This window comes from Mytilus trossulus, chromosome 13 (genome assembly GCF_036588685.1).
Source record: "Mytilus trossulus isolate FHL-02 chromosome 13, PNRI_Mtr1.1.1.hap1, whole genome shotgun sequence".
In the NCBI taxonomy this organism is placed as follows: domain Eukaryota; kingdom Metazoa; phylum Mollusca; class Bivalvia; order Mytilida; family Mytilidae; genus Mytilus; species Mytilus trossulus.
The window spans coordinates 31866254-31887316 of NC_086385.1; the positions used below are offsets into that span (position 1 = coordinate 31866254).

Genomic DNA, 21063 nt, shown 5'->3' on the forward strand with positions numbered 1-21063 from the left:
TTACATGTAGCAATTACTGCATACCTAAACAATATACAGTTTAATCAATGATTTTTACTATCTAAACACCCATTCATGTCCTGGCACGACTTCTGGTTTTTTCCTTAAAGAAACTGCCCCAACCTTTCGAATATTATTCTGCCGTCTGCTTCTCTTGCTCAGTTTATTTTCGTGTTTCTGGTCTAGGTTTTTTGACTAATTTGTCAAAGTCGTCAGACCTCCAAGGCAGAAGTGTGACGATAAACGACCCTTCGTCTCAGTTCTGAATCGGTTTGTTCAGAAGACATATACTGTGTCTCCATACTTTGCATAACTGTTTCTTTTTGTTCTTTTGGCATGCTGGATATTTCTTTTAATGCCTTTTTTCTGTTGTTTAATTTCTAAAAAACGAATTAAGCTCTAATCAAAATTCCTTTAATTTCATTTTGAATACATACAACTGGAATAGATTCTATATATGCCTCAATAACTCTCCTTCAATAAAGACATTATTATTTTCGTTATTTCTATAAACAATAACATCCAGCAAAAAGCAATCTATTTTTTTTGGTATGTAATAACACCTAATATAAGAAAGCCAGATTTTTATTGGTTGGTAGCCAGTGTATTTTTCGCATATTCTAATATTTTTCCTCATTTCAAACGAATTTGCCTGTTTTTCATCACTGCCGGTGAATTTGCCTGAAATACCATGGTATTTGTCATTTTGGATATTCCTTTTTCACCCTCTCGAGCATCCTCCCTCAAAAAAACTTAGATATGACGTTACATAAAAAAGCGAGCTAACGCGTATTAGTACATGTATAATTACCACAGTTTTATGATAATTTCCTCTTAGCCTCAAAATTGTGCATAAAACTGTTAATGAATTGTAGCTTTCAAGTTCAAAAAAATCAAAGAGTTTCATTCCAAACTATACGGTGTAATTAAACAGATATATCATGTTATGAAGGGTTATTTGTGAAAAATACCAGTCTTGGGACAGATGTTTTTCGCCTAGCGACTCGGGAAATTTCACAGTCCCTTGACTGGTATTTTCTGCAAATACCCCTCCATAACATGATATATCTGTCCAAAAGCACCTGCAAAATGATGCAACTTCTAGTATGCGATCCTATATCTGACGCCATAAGAAATAGTCGACATTTTATTGTAGCGTTACGGCCTTACCCCCTATGTATTTTACTAACCCTCTATGGATCCGTAGTAGATCAGTAGCGAACCAAATGACTTATAATAGAAAATGAATTAAGTTAAAAGGGGTCCCTAATCATTGTTAATATAGAGTGATATAAGTATATAATAACAAATGAAGCTCCACTCTAAATCCGTTGACTGTTATAATAGACTGTATATGCAGTTTGCTGAAAATTAAAATTGATGTATCAGAAATCTATAAACCACTGCTTTTTTTTTTGGAACTAATACAGATTAAAGTAATCCAAGAATCAGGTTTTTTTCCAAATTGTTTACCATATTAAAAAAACAGTTCTTACTCTTTTCAATCTGCTGTACACAGCCATTTTCTTGTTATGTTCTTCTTGTTTACCAGTCTCTTCTCTTCGTTTCTTTGCTTTGAACGATTCAAAATTTGTCTTTATTCCTTCTACAAAACAAAACATCTACTTAATGCAATTCAAAATAATAATTAAACAAACGATTGCTTTTCTCGAATTGAGCCTAAACCGTGTCAATTGGTAGTCCATTGTAGATTGTTTTGATGTGATATGATCGAAATGAAAATAAATCTAATAAAGTTACATGATATTATGCATTTGCTAGTAAGTGATTCGATAACACTAAAACTTATTTATGGTATGGAAACTATATAGCGTTTCAAAATATTATTGAAAGTTATCAGTACCGTAGAACTGCAATTTCGCCAATATTTTAATTATTTATTTTTTTGTACTACAAACCTCTTACAACCCCCTCCACTTCGTCAGGATATTGACCTTTTACGAATTCAATGAGACAGCTATCCACCAAAGTTCATATGAAGAGGATTTAAGCAATTACAAGCAATTGCACGGCCTTTAACAATGACAAAAACAATACCGTATAAATAGAGGCAAACAGGACGATCAAAACATGCAATACTCTAAGGAACATATTGCTGGTTATCTGTGAAATAAATATTACTGAATTGTAACCAACACGAGATTGGTTCGTAGCAGCTCAGATTGTCATATTATTTTCGATCTTGTGTCCCTCTTTTCGAAAGGATAATTATAACTACATCACGTGGAACCCATGGGTTTATAGCTTGCTTCTTATTATCAAGTAGATCCTATTTGTCGTCAGGGGTCTAGAAACATGATAATTGTTTGGTCATCTTACCACGACAGAAGACACGCTGGACTGTGTGTGATGTATAAATTCGTCCGGTCAGAAAGACAACGTTACGTGACAAGATGCCGATGCTTTATTATAGTATGAACCCTTGTAACAATTCTGTGAGAGGAAAGGCGTTGGTCAGTTACAAGGCCTAAATTCTGTTCCTTTTCCATATACCAACATTTTCAATTTGCATTCCAACTTTCCAGGCACCATCCCGGTATAACCCCTATTCCAGGACCTAACTATTGTATAGATTTACTTTTAATTGGTCTCATCCTGATAATGCATGACACATTTGTCCTAGACCTTAGTCAAACATCAATAGTATCACAGAAATTGTGTGAGGACATAAAAGCTCCGGAATATTGTATCAAATGGAGCTATACAAGCTATACACAAGAGCTGCTAAGATATTTTTCAAAGACATGAAAAGTTAGGTAGACGCCATCATCTCTTTTATGTCAAGTGTTTGTTTGAAATCGGCCATCATGGTCAATTTCTAGATGTATAAGTCAAGTTGAGAGACAAACAGTGGTATCCTTTCAAGTTCGATACGATAGATCGATACATTCGACGGAGTCACCATCATTGAACTATTTAGCGAGAGGACATCATCTACATATCGGACTGTTAATATAATTCGAATGTTCCGAAGGAAATGTTACTCGTATGAATAATGAAATAGTCTACGAGCATAAACCCAGTTAATTTCCATATAATGCCGATTCCTTGTCGAAAAGTTGTCACCCAAACTTACAGATATGTAGTCAATAAAAATTACCAATCATCTTGAAAAAAGCAGCTTCAGAGAATTTCTGTATGAATATAAAGAGATTTTTTTTTACATTATGTTGATAAATTGTTCATTACTAAATGTTCTGTGACAAAGTCATGTGTGTTTAGGACGATGACCATGAGTAACGTTAGGATGTGCAAGGTTCTGGTCTGCAAGGAAGGCGGACGGAAAATGTTGGACTGTCATTGGAAAATAAGGGCATGTTACGTACGGACTCCTTCTTTAACGTGCAAGCAGCAACACTCGTTTACACAAAGCACCGGATTACATAGATATAAGAAGATGAAGTATGACTGCCAATGAGACAACTCTCCATCCAAGTCACAATTTGTAAAAGTAAACCATAATAGGTCAAAGTACGGTCTTCAACAAGGGCCCCAAAAATAAGTAGTGGAAAACCGTTTAAACGGGAAAACCAACGGTCTAATATTTTAAAAATAACCACACCAACAAATGATAACCACTGAACATCAAGTTCCTGTCCTAATTCCGAAGAGGCACGACTACCTTTAATTATGTATCCCAAACAACCAAATAGAAGCCGCAACAGCGCAAGGATTTTACTACTGGAACCATTAGTACCAAAGAGGACAATATATATAAATCCCAGTTAACCCTTGGGGTCTATCACCAAGTATAATTTATTCCTCCATGAAACCAGATATCAGTATCTACGTTAAACTTTGCTTTTTTTTTATAAAGCAAAATTGGACAAATAATTTTGATTTAAAATTTTAAATATAAGTATAAAATCTTTATAGGATTACAAGAGGAAAAAAGTCTATGGAATATTTTGTATCCACATCTGATTCGTTATACATCTCTTACACGTTATCAAACGAATGTTTATATCCGCATATACAAAATGGTTCAGTAGGGATTTATTCAGGATTTAATTATTCTAGTAAATATCTCTGATAAATATCTTTCGAAAAATAGTAAAATATCCATTATGCATTTTTTTTTAATAATATTAAAAAGGATCAATACAAAAAATGTAGATTCCTTGTCTAAACATGTTTACTATAGAATACGTTATGATATTATAAAATGTATTTTAGAATACAATTTATATGTTTTACATCGCCTTTCGTAGCAGCTTTTTAGCAAAGTAGACATATTTTCTTTTAGTCTATTCATGCAATGCATGGTGCAAAAATAAATAAAAGAAAGAGAAAAACTGTATGGAATATACATTTATATTATTTACTATTTAAACACCCGTCTACATTTGTAAATATATAAAAAGAACTTTACATTGTTTAGATTATATGTCGATTTTCTAAATTTGTAGATAAACGACTATATATCAAGTCAGAGTTCAAATTATCATATAATAGTTTAACACGTCCCATTAAGTTAATTGATCAGGAACGCCACGATCTTATTGTGATGAAAGTTTTATAATAAAGTACTATTGGCGTCCTTTGATCCTTTATCAGAAAATGCACCCTACTACGAAACATTTGTTCTTGCGGATGTGAAAATATCTGCCAGATTTTATTTACATTAGAGTTAGGGCAATGAGGTCATATAACCTCTTTGGTTATTTCACTTCCATGGTTAGGGTAAAAAAAACCTGAATAATTAAAAGTCAGGCGTTGATAAAATAAATAATAATAATCTTTATTGTCATATGTATTTCAACAAATCAAACGTGTTTGTGACAAACAGAAAAAAACCCGTAACATATACACATACATATTGTTGCAAGTATATACATGTAATATAGTGAAAAACCTAAATACAAATTACAGCATATTAATAAACCACAAAACTTTAAACCAAGCATCGGTAAATCAAGCCCTGTCCTCAGTTTACAAACGAGCCTAAAGTATGCTGATTTTTTTTATTTATTGATCATGATGAGTATGTTTTTGTCTGTTAGTGCAACACATAAAGTCAGTATTTTGAAAATCATTTGCAGAGAAGTTATCATTTCTTACATGTTTATTTATTTCGCAATAAAAGAAGGAGTGAAATTCACTATTTGTAACTTTAAAAAGGCAAAAATTTTAAAAATAGTTTAAACATGGAAAGCAGCTAATTTCCTTTAATTTTTTTTCTACGAAGACCATACATGTAGTGTCAAATGTGTACTTTTAGATGTACACATATATTTGTTTTACATATTTTCGGACACGTGATTATCTTATTACTGTATTATAAAAAATTGTTCAGATGCATGGCACACGACTTCAATTTTACAGATACATGTACATGTATTTGCAAGTTTTTAGTATTTATTATTAAACGATCTGTTGGACACCCATAAGCAATTTAAATCGCAGGGGAGTTTTAAACTCCATATTGGATTATAATTGATAAACTCAAGTTACGACCTTTGTATACAGACCTTTATATTTAAAAAAAAACTTATGGAAATTTTGATCTCAGATTTTAAAAGATACCTAAACCATGGAAGTATAAATATTACTTACATGCCTAGACAGCGCATTTGGAAAGGTTCAGAGTTTGAATTTGGAAAGGTTCAGAGTTTAAATTTTAAAAACCACTTAAAAAAAGGGACTAGTCAGCAAATATTTTGACTGTTACTTTTTAAAAAGTTAAGCACTTAACAAATATGATATTCCATAAGGGGACCGTTCCCCTGCCCCTCCCCACTTCCTCATCTTCTCACAGTTGTAATCGAAATTTCGCTTCATTGGAATCGGTGTTGACAAAGTCGTCTGCCGGTGAACATTAAAAACAAACCTGAATGATACAATGGCATACATACTTGTATTAACTATATTATTCAAGATCTCCGAAATTAAAATGATTTATTCAATATTTTTGGCACAAAAATACAGTATATCTGTTCTTAGAAATAGGCGCACAATTAGGGTTCTCCGAAAATCAGTATAAAAAAGTGATGAAAAATGTTTGCGCACTTATGTCTTGCAAATACATGGTTCAAACTAAAATAAAATCATTTTACCCGTAAACGAAAAGAATCGTATGAACAATTAGTTGCTTGCTGGTTTTAGTGACACTTTCATTACGCTTGGTTTTCCATGACAATCAAGATTAATTTGTAGAGAAAGCCACAGAAAACCACTGGCCTTCGACAAGAAAACAAGTAACGTGTGTATATTTTTAAAGATCTAAGCTGAACACACTTTGCCGAAGAAAGAACCACAGTCACAGCCTCAGTTTTGACACGCTTGTGGCCATTACAGGTACTAGATTGTCGTTTCGGGGCCTTTTATAGCTGACTATGCTGTATGGGCTTTGCTCATTGTTGAAGGCCTCGGTGATCTATAGTTGTTAATTTCTGTGTCATTTTGGACTCTTGTGGAGAGTTGTCTCATTAACAATCATAACCACATTTTCTTTTTGTATACGTTGACACCTCGGTGATAAAGTTCCCTTCACATATCGACAGATCCAGTTTTCTTATGACAAATGAATATTCTATGTCATATTCATTGAAATGGATATGGTTTGTTGAATTGGTTCGTTCAAAATATTTCTGTAATACTTGCCACTGCACGATGAAATGATTTATTAACCGTTCATAGGAATTGCGAAAGTGTTCTCTTTCAACTTCTCTTCCTGTGTACTGTTAAAGGGGATGACCATGTTATTGTTGCAGAGGGGCAGTAGACGATTTCGGGTGGAGAATATCAATTTTCCCCTTTTGCGAAGCCGGCTTTTTCTTTTATTTATCTAAAATGGTCTTTTTCCAGAGACATGTATAACATGACCAGAATACTCAGGTGTTATAATCTCCCTCAAAGAATATCAAATGTTCGTTCTCATATAAACAAAGAAAATCTTTATTATTTTAATACATATTTATAGAGAAAATTGATTAAGATTTTTAGATAGCTGCGTAACATCAACAAACAGTTCACTCTGATTTTAATGCGAACGGTTTTAGAAGATTTACAATGTATGTAGACCGATACACTGAGTTGGCATTTTAAAATAATGACTTCATTTATAGTGCGAAAAAGAACACAATTTGCTTGATATTATTACAAGACTTTGTCTTTGCTCTTTGATCAAACCCACAACATCTAAGCCTGTACATAGGACAATTACAAACTCTTTACCGTGAAACTACCGATGTGGTACAATTGTAATACAAGAAAAAATTCTTACGGAAGCCGATAAGGGCCATTCAAAAAAAATATTTTATGTCGTAATTACGACCTAGCATGTCGTAATTTCCACATAACATGTCGTTATTACGACATCACTATGTCGTAATTTCGACATAACATGTCGTTATAACGACATCGCTATGTCGTAATTTCGACATATCATGTCGTAATAACGACATCACTATGTCGTTTTAACGACATGACATAGCTATGTCGTAATAACGACATCGCTATATTTAAAAGAATATGTATTATGATTGGCAAGAGACTAAATGACAAAGAAATTAACAATTTTACGTCATCATAATGTCCCCGATAATTATAAAAGCCCCCACATAGTCAGCTATAAAAGAGGGAAGAAAGCTTCCAGAGGGAGAGTCCCCGAAATGCTGTGTGGCAGACAGTGTTGTTATTCAATTATTAGCTCCCTTGGTAAAACTCCAAATTTCATATTTGATGTATTTTATTGTTAAATAATTTACATGTAGCTTAATAAGTATATATTTGTTAATTGCATAGCTTTTGCTATTTAAATGCATTGGTTAAAGATATTTATTTATATTGTTAAGTTTAATATTTGCATCGTCGTAAAATCTTTGGTTACCTTCTTTGAGTACCTTCAGTGAGAAACTTATATATGTTATAGATACCAATTTTGTATAACATGGCCCTTAGTGCTGGGGCTGTACAGTCAAACAAAGTCGTTTACATTAACAAGGTACCGATCGTAAAATAGCTATGCAGTCACACAAATGTGGAATTATTAGAGGATTGAAATTGTACAACCAAGTCAAGCCAAGCTTTCCATCTTCCTTTCAATAAGCGCAAACTACATGACTTCTTGGTATAAGGTTGAATTGAAGTATTGATAGCTCTATTTCTCCCTTCAAACGTTGGGCACGCGCGATGTTCCTACAACCCCTAGGATTTAAAACAGAATCTTCGAAATTTCATCCGCAAAACAAAATAAAAATGTTAGAAAACACGAACAAATATTAAAACAAATTCAATATATGTTTTGAATTATGTTTTTACAGCTCTTGATCATCTCCTAAGTAATATCTAGTATATTTGAGGATTAAAAAAAGAAAGCTATGTGAAAAAAACGGATGTCCCCATCCAACGTTACATTTATGAAAAACTGTTTTAACTCTTATGTATGGTGATCCTTTTTCTTATTCTCTGATCTTCTTGCATCTTGACAGGAATAACGACATGTGTCGGTTCTTTGTGGCGTTAAAGCCGTTATTTTACCAATTTCATTTGACTCGACTGCATATATTATAGTACAAAATCATCGGAATAAAATTAGTAAGACAATAATAATATCTAACAAAAGTACAAATATTTGCCTCATGTGAGTTCAAATATTGCTGATTAAATAAAATCTTCTCTGCACAGTCGTTTTTCAAACGGTAGCCATATTGTCCAAGTTGATATTTCATTTTTCAAAGCAGTTAAGGCGTATTTTTTTTTATAATTGATCAAAACAAAAGTTAGATATACGAAGAGTAAAAAATGCCAAGATTCTTTCCTTATTAACTACATATTTGGGTCTTAAAAGAATAAAGTGCTTCAATACATTACAAAACGGTAGCCAATTTTTCCAAATATCTGAAAACGTCTAAAATCTTAAAGACGCTAATTTCCGACGTTAAATGTGCTTAAGTTTCAATTAAATGTTTATGATAATTAAAACATATCGTGTTATGAAATTTGGAGAAAGATGTTAATGATTGCTGCCGGAAAAAAAAATAGTGCATGTTGCTAAATACTCCACCCGGGGAAATAGGTTCGACACAGGTTAAATTTTGCAACTTTTATTAATTGTATAGCTTTTAACGATTTATTTAAAAGAATTTGGAAATGGGGGAAAAATCCCATTTTATAAAATAAATTGAAATTTATGTTACGGAAGTACTCCGAAATAGATCATTTAAAGTCGTCACTTCAGTTAGGTGCAAATTGCCAATCACCAATATCAAAACAATTAATACCAGTTCACGGAATGTTTTACTTCGCGATTTGTCCTGCTATTTCGTGATGAAAGTAATTCCTGTACTAGCGAAGCCAGAACTTTTCGTCAATATAAACTTGTGCATGAAATGGAGGTAATTGAAAGACGAATCCCAAACAGCAACGAAAACCGTTTCATCGAATTAAAAAAAAACGGATTATATTTTTATTTGCCGTTTTCGCGGACGACCCAGGAGTAGATTACTATATTTTAAAATGTATATATCTGAAGATGACTTGGGAAATATTTCTCAAGCCAAGGTTCAAGTAATTGAAGGGGTGTATTTCGACAACTTATGTGTTAGGGAAAATACAATTCTATTCAAATTTAACCAAGGGTAAAAATGTTCGATTTACTTGCAGAGTGTCAGATATATTTGTATTGGGGATGAATTAAGATATAGAAATTTTACAATGACAGATGATATGCAACTTGAAAGTTAAACATCCTATGATAAAAAAAAATATGAAAACCTTATACATGTACTTCCGTCCCATCTTTCCTTCCTACATTACTTGCGACAGTTCTGCATTTTAAGTTGAAATAAATTAGAGGGTAAACATTATTATATCGATTTCCACAACTCGAGGTATTTTTTTGATAAAATGACATCACAAAACAAACAGAACCAGAATCAACCAACAATATAAAATAACGAATAAAACTTGCAAAAATTAATCGAAGTCAAAGACCCTCTTACATTATCGACGTCGCATTTTAAGTGTAACGTGTTGTAGGAATATCGTGAAAGTATTAGAGCTATTGATACGTTAATGCACCCTTATTCCAAGAGGCCTTGTAATACGCGCTGATTTAGAGGGAGATGGGACGGGATGCTTAGCTCTCAAGTTCGGCTCGCATATCCGCATAGTATTATCTATATAATCTCTTTGTACAGCAATTTTGACCAACTTTAATTAATTATCCTCAATTGTATCTAATAAAATATATAAGTTTCTAACTGAAGGTACTCAAAGAAGGTATCCAAAGATTTTGCGACGATGCAAATATTATAACTTTACAATATAAATAAATATCTTTAACCAATGCATTTAAATAGCAAAAGCTATGCAATTAACAAATATATACTTATTAAGCTACATGTAAATTATTTAACAATAAAATGCATTAAATATGAAATTTGGAGTTTTACCAAGGGAGCTAATAATTGAATAATAACACTGTCTGCCACACATCATTTCGGGGACTCTCTCTCTGGTAACTTTCCTCCCTCTTTTATAGCTGACTATGCGGGGGCTTTTCTAATTTTTGGGGGCATTATGATGACGTATAGGTGTTAATATCTGTGTCATTTAGTCTCTTGGCAATCATAATACATATTCTTTTATATATAGCGATGTCGTTATTACGACATAGCGATGTCGTTATAACGACATAGTGATGTCGTTATTACGACATGATATGTCGAAATTACGACATAACGATGTCGTTATAACGACATGTTATGTCGAAATTACGACATGCTATGTCGTAATTACGACATAAATTTTTTTTTTGAATGGCCCTTATCGGCTTCCGTAAATTCTAGAGTTAAATAGAACTTAATTCAAAAGCAACATGCAACTGTTGTATAGGATAATTCAAGCATATTGTGTTTGCCATTTTACCTGTGTGGAAGTTCTTGTAAAAAAAACTTTCTTTTGAAGAAGACCTACGACATACGATGATTTTGAGCTTGTCATCATGACTTGTACAAAATGAATATTTTTATATATAATTACCTTTAAGTTCGGTCTCAATGTCAAAATATCAATGTCGGATTATTCGTATTAATGTTACCTTTCCGAATATAGTCCTTTGATTCGACCTTTTTGATTTGATGTTAAATGAGTCGGTGTATTTTTTTGTCAATCGTACATGACTTTGTACTTATGCATGATATTGGTTCTCTAGAAAAAGTTCTCGGTTTCGAACTTTATGTTCGTGTGACATTAAATAAAAAACAAAGATAGATTTCAGTATTAAAATAAGATAGTTTTCATACAATAACAATTTGAACTAATTTTAGTCAGATTATGAAATTCTGTGATATATGACAAATCTGGGTGTAGAGAATATACGGAGAAATGCATAACGTCAAAATGTAATAATGGGATGGAAATTGTGTTTTCTTCATCAGTTGTTATAAACTGACTACTAAAACTTTCAAATAGTTCTGCAAGATTGCCTAGTTTTCATTTATGAAACAAAACATTCACAGCTCAACTTTCTCATATGATTACAAAAAAGGGGGTGCTCCGCATGCTAAAGTTCATCATTATTCCTGAAACACATTTCGAGATATTTTTTTTCTTCGCTTTATGAGAGAAGTAAGCGGTCTATTTTTTTTATATATATATATATTATAAATCCGTCTGAACCAGTGACAACTCTGCAACAGATTTATCCATCGGATCATCCATCAGCAGTGATGGTGATACATGGCTGTGTACATTCTGTATATACAACTCGTCTAAACATCAACCCAACAATGTAAGATCTGTAAATTTGCTTTCGCAAGCTTTTTGTTCTTCCCTCGCCGGGATTCGAACCCATGCTACTGAGATATATATGCATATATTTGTTTTTAAATCAACGCGTTTCATACGTTCAGACAGGATCTACACATTTTTCAATTACGATGTAAAATAAAGTCATATTCTGATCAGTACACAATATAGTAAACTGCTTTGTGATTCTGCAACACTATTTTCAAGAGTTTGGTTTGATACAGTCGGGAATCGAATATATATACGATTTTTCACATTTGCAGAGAGCATACTAGCCTAAGATTTCAGTTCAATAGAGTAGATATAGGCTTCGAGATTTAGTTCTAAATATTTAAAAAACCCAAAAAGGTACGGTTAACTGTCGAAGCAGTTAACATTTCAGTACTATAAGGCTAGATTATAGTACTAGGATGAACCTAGCACTGCTTTCGTGTTTAGATAATATTTAGGGGCCAGCTGAAGGACGGCTCCGGGTGCGGGAATTTTTCACTTCATTGAAGACCTGTTGGTGATCTCTGTTGTTTTCTTTTTCTTCTATGGTCGGGTTGTTGTCTCTTGGACACATTCCCCATTTCCATTCTCAATTTTATTAGAGTATAACGCAAATCTAGGCAATGCTCGGGAATGTGTAAATAATACTAAATACGCAATCACGCATGGTGAAGTCAGAAGTCAGATCAAGTAAATTATTCTGATTCTACTTCTAAATAGATTGAACATAGCGCATTTTCACGCTTTAGAACCGTTTTATCAAAAGTATGTGACTTTTCAGATTGAGGCTTTTTAAAGCAGAAACTTTTATCCAACATATCTTCTTTTTATGAACACTCCAAATATTATAACGTAAACACATTTTATGTTACAAGTATGATTACAAGCATTTTAATCACGAACATTGATTCAGATAATATTTATAGTAAGAACAATTAGAAACAAGCACTTGACGTATGTTTTATGTCAGATAAGTTTTGAGCAGTCTTTGTCCTAAATCCGACATCAGCGATTGTTCCAACACTGTCCAAGATATATAAGCGGATTGTTGATATGTTTAAACCGGTTCTTGGACGTTCCTGTCCAAAGTCAATATCAAGTCCTTGGGTTTTCTTGTTTTCGTTTAGTTTATTATTTACGTATATTCTGACCGTGCTTTTTCAATTTCGCTTAGTTTTTATTGATTTATATTTAATTACTTGTAATTGATGGCTTAATTTCAATACAGTGTATGAGATTAGTTCATTGGTGACGGTCATGCGATGAACCCATATCTGTTGGTCTCTGGTGGATTTATGTATAATCCTAATACTTATACAAATTGTGAGAAAATAAAAATTTATAGAAGACTATATAATGTAAATTATCTATTTAAACGTTTAATAGTTTGGATAAATGTTTTACATTGTTATAAATAAAATATGAGATTTTGAATTAAATCGGTGAACATGAATTTGACAGCTAGTGCCCCTTTAACATAGTCATCATGTCAACATAACCATTGCACTATGATTTTCCTATAATCATTGTCATACTTGTTTTAATATCATGGACAGAGTGTCACACACACTTGTATAAGGGAATCTGTTTGCAACTACAGTAAATGAATTATCAGATACGAAATAAATAGTATAAGATATCAAAAATAAAAAAAACGGAATTTGGAAAAAAAGACCGATTTCTACATTTCTACATTTCGTAGTGGTTGTGTAGCATTTTTATAGTGTCCCTCATGAAATAGTGTCCACTGGACATTATTTCATGGTAAATACTGTCCATGGACACGATTTCCTATGCAAAATATGCCCTCAGGTATGAAAAAGTGTCCATGGACGTGGACATTATCTAATTCTATAATTCTGTCCAGGGGGATATTTTATCTCAGGATAATGTGTCCACACAGACAATTTTTTATATGATAAAGTATTAAATGATATTTATCGCCTTGTAAACTATACGTATTGTAACCTACATGTATAATTGCGAACTTGAATACATTGTTACTTTGAAAAAGAGTTGTTTCATTAGTACACATGTATACCATCCTTATCTTCTTATTTATATTTTTTGATAAGTACATGTACATGTATAATGATTTAAGTTCAAAATGCTTTTCAGTATTATTTTACAAGGACATACTAGACATATTTTAATAACACTAACTACTTATAAATATTGTCCTGTAGTTGGATCTTATTTCATACCTGTAGCTATTATTGTTAACTGCTGTCCACTTACAGAACAACATTTTATTACAATGGACATTATTTATACCAAAATTCTATATTTTATTTTGTCTTCTTCTCATTATAAGTATAGTAAAGTTGCTCAAATTTGATTTTTATACTTTACAAACTTTCTTCTTTCATTGTCATTAGCATTAACTGGGTATTTCAAAGAAATTAATGTCTCTATATTCGTTTCCAACCATAATATGTTTGTTAACATTTGTATATTAATCAGTCATGCGAGTTTCTTTTCAATTGTTCAGATTTTATTAAAATTCAAGTATATTAAAACTTTTTAATGACCTTTGTATTACTTCCCTTGGAGGACACAATTTAATAGCAGATTCTATGAAAGTTGTCCTGTGGTTAACGCTATTTCATGGTTTTTGCAGTAAAAATATGTCCACTTAAGCGACAATATTTCATGGCAATTAATGGACATTATTAAATACCAAAATTCAATGAAAAACTGTCCAGGTGGACACATTTTCACAGGACACTATTATGTCTTGCACTTGCTTCATATTTTTCTTTTTCTTCGGCTTCTTAATTCAAAGATTGACCAGACTCTTTCAATTGTTTTGTTTACATAAACAGATACTAGATATATGATCTGTTTAGGAAAATAGCCATGTCCTTTTTCTATTTTTTTTAACCTTGATTGTATATTACAAATTCGTTTATGTGCTGGCGTTGTTGTGGTAGTAAATAGAAAGATATAAACGGTAAATTAACCAATCAGCATGTATCTAATATTTTAGAATAACCAAATAAAACGTTGTTGTAAATGCAGCGCAGTTAGTTCCCCTGGATGCATCTTTTGCAATCAAAGGGAGGTAAACTCTACGAACATAAGGATACAATTTTGGATTCATACTGAGCAAAACTAGATGTATGCTGAACAATTACAACATATGCTTATTTATTGCAAAATTTAAAAACACTGACTATAATGATAATGCAAAGGAATATAAATAATGCCGAATAATATACGAATGATTAAACCGTTTAATAGCATAATACACCATATTTGATGTTTATAAAAATAAGGAGATGTAGCATATTTGCCGATGAGACAACTAAGTTTACTTAAATTGAATTCTGTGTCCACACTAGTAGAAAATAAATTAAATTAAATTTCAAAATGCTCAATATATATATATATATGTATATCCACCAAAATTCAGATGAAGTGGATTTAAGTTATAGGCAACCGTACAGAACGTCCTTCAACGATGAGAAAAACCCTATACCGTATAGTCGGCTACAATAAGCCCCGACATAAAAACTATGAAACAATTAAATTGAGAAACCTAAAAGCCATATTTCTTAATAACTCCAAAATTGTTAAATTATGTACGAGGAGAATTAGAATTTGCAATGTAACTTGAAGAAGTTATATAATAATGGAAAGGGGAGTAAAGAATTAGTAGCAACTTTGACCCCAAAACATAGTCTTTTTTAATAAATGATTTATTAGCTGATATATCCAACCTATAAGACTGTTGTCTCAAATGTCTGCACAAAAGTAATGTATAGTAACTTTCCTCGTTATCCGATAATTCAGTGAACAAATGCAAAGAAGAAAAAAGAATAGAATAACTTGAATATAAAATAAATGCTATATTGTGCTAATTTGCTTTAAACCACTCCTAACTATATGTATACTATAAAAATAACTCTCATTAAAGATGGGGTCAAATGTAATTTAAATAGACTTTAAATTGCAAAAAAACACATAACAGATTAAATTCTCATAAATTAGAAGTTGAAAATATTTTAAATTCTCATTATTCGTTATTCAATTCCAACTAAAAAACTTTTTATAAATTCTGATAAACTTGAAATATATTGTATTGTAAACTTACTTCAATGTGAATTAATTTTCAAATCGAAGCAATTCAGTAATTTCTGACAAACTTGTAGTATAATTTGCCTTAAATTTCAAGTATATTATTTTCTAAACTTAAGTAGAAAGAAATTTATTGAAAAATTAAATGTTAGTAAACGCATGCGTTCATGCAGTGGGCATTGTCTGTTTTTTTTGTCTTTTAAGCCACGGCGTTGTCTGTTTATGTTATATCTATGCGTGTGAATGTTCCTCTGCATGGAATATTTAGCCCTTCATGTGATATATATGGATATTTTCAAGATACACGTTATTCCTTTCTGCATTTTGATGTAAAGAAATAGGGGCACACAAAGAACACGCAAACACTAAAGCTGTCTTCATATACCAATGTTCCCTTTGAAATTGTTTATAGGTACTTCACATTAAAAGTGAGAGTGTTAGGCCGTAACTCACACATAAACTAAACACAATTACAGTCCCATTGATAAAACGTAATGTTTACATTTAGTGTAAATTTAACATGTTTTGTCTACATGTAGTCGATAGTCAATGTAGCCCGTGTATAGGTAAAGTGTTAACAAAACTGGGCATTTAGAACATTAATTTTACCATGTATATTTAAGGAAGAAACGATTTTGAATTAAAGTGATATTTATTACAATTATTAATTAAGTTCCTTACAGAAATATTTGTCTAAACTTGATATATTAATTGATCATAAAAAACCCACTTAAGATAGGTTTATTAACCCCTTATCAAGACTTTAAGCGTCATCATTGCCTCACACATAATTCATTTGAAATGGTCTTCCCGGATCGACTGGACGTACACGGAAATATTTGCTACTGGTCTTGAGTCAAACAACGATTCACTTAAAATGCATTACTTAACAAGTGCGAGGTAAATTATAGTGTGTGTCTAGTTTCTCATATTCGTTTAAATACACTATAAATAAAATAATAATTTCCCCCTACCTTTACTAAATACTTCTGAGAGAAGCAATACCATTTCGATCCAAATAGAAAAAAAGTAAAACCATAAAAATACTCAACTCCGGGGAAAATAAAATCGGAAAGTCCTTTCTCAAATGGCAAAATCAAATGACAAAACACCTTTAAAAACGAATTGACAACAACTTTCGTATTCCTGACTTTGACAGGCATTTTCCAATGTAGAAAATGGTGGATTGAACCTGGTTTTATAGCATTAAACCTCTCATTTTGATAGAAATGTAGTGATCCTTAACATCTCAATTAGTTGCCTTTGTCCGTAGGCACGCTGCTGCAGCCTACGTTTTCTGATGCGTAATCGATACATCTTCAGTATCTTTAAACTACTGCAAATTATCAAAATTGCTTTCATAAAGGAGCAACCATTAAGGTTGAAAAAGGGGGGTGTTCTGTGTCAGATTGTTTTTTGCGCGAACGTTTTAAATCTTTTTTGTCGTTGCTAGCAATCGAATATCCTTTAAATATTTAACACTATAATGAATGGGGAAAATCCGGATTCAGAATATATATTTTTTCATCTGTATGATAAAATTATTTTTTTTTATCAATTTGGGGGTCAGAATATTTTTCATGGAATAATCCGTCCCCCTCTTTTTTGGAAGTCAAATGGTTGTTCCCTTACTGCTAAAAAATATGTCCGAAAAAATTGCATTCAGTTCTACGTAATAAACATTTAAATGACATATAGTTTAATAGTGTGAACAAATCTTATGTACAGGTAATTAAACAAGTTGATATTTGTGAATAATGTTTAAATGTGAAACCAGTGAAGATTACATTACACTAATTGTAAACATGTTTATTGTACATGACGTTTGGTGTGAACACGCTGTACGGCCTATTTATATCTGATGATTACAAACCGATGTTGTTTATGACAATATTCTTTTTTTCTGGATCAAAGACGCGTATGCAGATAAATCCCTACGAAGTCCCATTTTTTTTAATTCTTATTAAACTTCATTATTTTCCCTATTTGATGGGTTTTTTTATACGATATAAAGATAACAGGAGTTTGCTTATATTTTCATACTATCTTGTTTACAATTTTCCAAAATTATTAAAGACATTCTTTCTGGTCCATTTATTCCAACTGTAGTATATGATATATTTTTTTATCAAAAGATTAATTCCTGGAAATTGTTTACATTCTTAACAAAAACTATCACCAAGTTGTCGTTTTTAATGTGGAGAACTAGATTTAATGCACTTTTAACATTTAGCTTTTGACCTTTGATTTTCTTTTCCTAAAGACAATACTTATAGATATAACATTTTTATTCTGCTGTTATTCAATTATTATCTGATAAGTAGTTGAGACAGGTCAAAGTGATCATTCTTGCTTAAACAGGATAAAAAAAAATGTATCATTTCTTATGAATAATGCAATAAGATGAACGACCATCTATGTCTAAATTTAACCAAACACTCTTTACAGACCATATGAGGTAAAAAAAGGCCGCAATACTTTTCTTCTTTTATTGAATATCTTAACTGCAGACGCTATGTTTTTCTATTCTTTCAGAATGGCGGACAGTAAATTCTGTGCTGGTTGTCAACTTAGTGATGAAGACATTACAGCTGTATCTTGGTGCAGTGATTGCTGTGAACTTGTATGTAAGGCGTGTTCCAGAGTTCACAAAATAATGTCCCCGCCTCACAAGGTTATACAAATTAAAGAGATTCAACAACTGAATTCGTCACTTCTTTCATTGTCCAAGAACTGCGACAATCATCCAGATCAAAAGATTGCAGTGTACTGCTGTCAACATGACAAGGTAGTCTGCGTGTCATGTGTTCCGGTATCACATCAGAATTGCAAGTCTATTATTTCAATTGAAATACATGTAGCTGCTAGAGGCGTGAAAGATGGTACCGCTATTTCTGATCTAGAGAGAAGAATTTCAAACCTATGTCAAGTTACAGAGAACAGACGGTGTCAAAGTGAAAGAACACTTGTAGATTTGGAAGAAAGTCGTACCAAAATAAAGACAAGGGTGTCTGAAATCAAACGGAAAGTCATTGCTTATTTAGATACATTAGAAGCAGAGATACATAAAGATCTTGATTCTAAGTATAAAAGTTGTACTGAGAGTGTGTCCTTAAACAGAAATAGCATACAATCCAGCTCAGACTCGCTGTCTTCATGGAAACATGATCTAAATTCACTGAAGCAACACACATCAGAAGCACATTTATTCCAGGTGGTAAAATTTCTAGATGCCAAAATTTACCAGAAAGAATTAGAAATCAGAGAAGTCAAAGCAGCTAATGTTCCGATACTAACATTTAATCCGTCAGTATCTGCGTCGAAAATTAAGAAACTTGTCCCAGACTTGGGTAAAATAACGGTTGAAAATGTCCAAGTACCAAAACCTGTACAGATATCGACCAACAATGTCATTTTCCCGTTAGAGACGAAAGAAGGTTATCACTGACACATTCATTTCAGACAACGAAATTGGGTAATGAAGTAAGTATCATAAGTGGATGCTTTATATCTGATGATAGATTACTCCTCTGTTACTACAGGGAGAAACAACTTTTTGTTTGTAAACTTGATGGATCAAACTCCAACGTGATTGATTTGGATTATAAACCACACAATATAAGTTCATATGACATTAAACATGATGTAGTATCTGCAGGTGATGCAAGTATCCAGATCATCGACCTGACATCATTGACGCCTGGTAGGACAATTAAAGTTGAAGGAAACTGTTATGGAATCACCATTGTAAAGGACACGATCTGGGTCAAACATAAACCTTACACTCTAACCATTGTGGATATCAATGGTAAAGTACTTAAAGTAATACACACAACATTTGATCGTAGGGAAATCTATGCCAATCAGGACGGTGATGTATATTGTACTGACTTAAATAGTAATACAATATTCTTAGTTTCTGCGGATGGAAAAGAACGTGAGATATACAACAGTCCTGACATGAAAGGTGCTATTGGTGTAGCTGTAGATGACCGTGGGGATGTGTATGTAGCAGGGTGTATATCAAACAACATACATAGAATATCTAATGATGGACAGAAACATGACATTGTCTTGACAGCAGACGATGGCATCGATTTACCGTCTGGTATATCTTACAACAATGAATCTAAAGAACTTCTAGTCACTCACTATGGTGAATCTGTCAATATTTATAAAACCCAAATGAACACTGGCTAATGAACACTAAAATGACTGTAAGAATTGGTGATTAACCGAAAGATAAACAATAAGCTTTTATATGTTAAATACAAATTGATTTATGTAGCCGAATTTTCTAATTTTACTCTTGCTTGAAACTTTTCAGATTTAGCTGTTAAACCATACCGAGAGTGAATCAATAATACCTATTTAATTATGAAGTGTAATGAATAGCAGACTTTTAAGAATCAATGAGTTTTATATCTAATGACAAATTGATTTATGTAACCAAGTTATCTAATTTTGTTTAGAACGCTTTCAAATTTACCTTTACTGACAATTTGAACAATACCAAGAGTGATACAATATTTATTTAGATATGAAGTGTAATGAATATGAGACTTTTTAATAAATAATGACACATTCAAAAATCTAGAAAAATATATTGATAGTTTTTTGTACTAGTAAGTAGTAACTTTTTAAACTTACACAAAGAGGAAGAATAGAGCACTATACAGGTGGGTATGCGTAGTTCGGTCACACATTCTATTTCAGTTCATGAAAGACCGACATTGAAGTTAGTAATTTGAGACTTCTATAGTTGGATCAAATATTAAAAAAAAATATCTGAACGATTCCTCATTGAAATTAAACACATAAAAATTGCACCAGTTGTTAAAAAATAAGATCAAAGGCTGGCTTTTAAAAACCAATGATTTTGTTTATTCTTTTATCTATAGAGCGGAAAGTAATGTATAGGTAACCGGATGGCCTCCAACAATTCTAACCAATAATATGTTCCCGGTACACGGATGCCTCATCCGCACTATGATTTTCTATGTTAAGTGGACCATGAAAATAGAAATTTGGCATTACAATCAGAAAGATCACATCATAAGAAACATGTGAAACAAGTTGATTGGAATTCAACTTCGGCAAAAACTACCACGACAAAAACTTTTAACCAAAACATTAACCTGAAGCGGGACAGACAGTCAGATAGGGGAACGGACGTACGGAAGGACGGAGGGACGAACAGACGGAAAGACGAACGGA

The 21063-nt window shown here is 32.3% G+C and overlaps 2 protein-coding genes across 2 annotated transcripts; one reads left to right on the forward strand and one right to left on the reverse strand.

Annotated features, from left to right (window-relative positions):
• Positions 1-212: 212 nt before the first annotated feature.
• LOC134694277 (uncharacterized) lies at positions 213-5874 on the reverse strand. Its single transcript, XM_063555281.1, has 4 exons — positions 5852-5874; positions 1920-1978; positions 1497-1606; positions 213-380 (listed from the first exon to the last, which is right to left on the reverse strand). The coding sequence occupies exons 1-4, from the start codon at positions 5872-5874 to the stop codon at positions 213-215; spliced, it is 360 nt and encodes a 119-aa protein (XP_063411351.1).
• A 12508-nt stretch (positions 5875-18382) lies between these two features.
• On the forward strand, positions 18383-20046 carry LOC134694278 (uncharacterized). Its single transcript, XM_063555282.1, has 2 exons — positions 18383-19266; positions 19389-20046. The coding sequence occupies exons 1-2, from the start codon at positions 18383-18385 to the stop codon at positions 20044-20046; spliced, it is 1542 nt and encodes a 513-aa protein (XP_063411352.1).
• The last annotated feature ends 1017 nt before the right edge of the window (positions 20047-21063 follow it).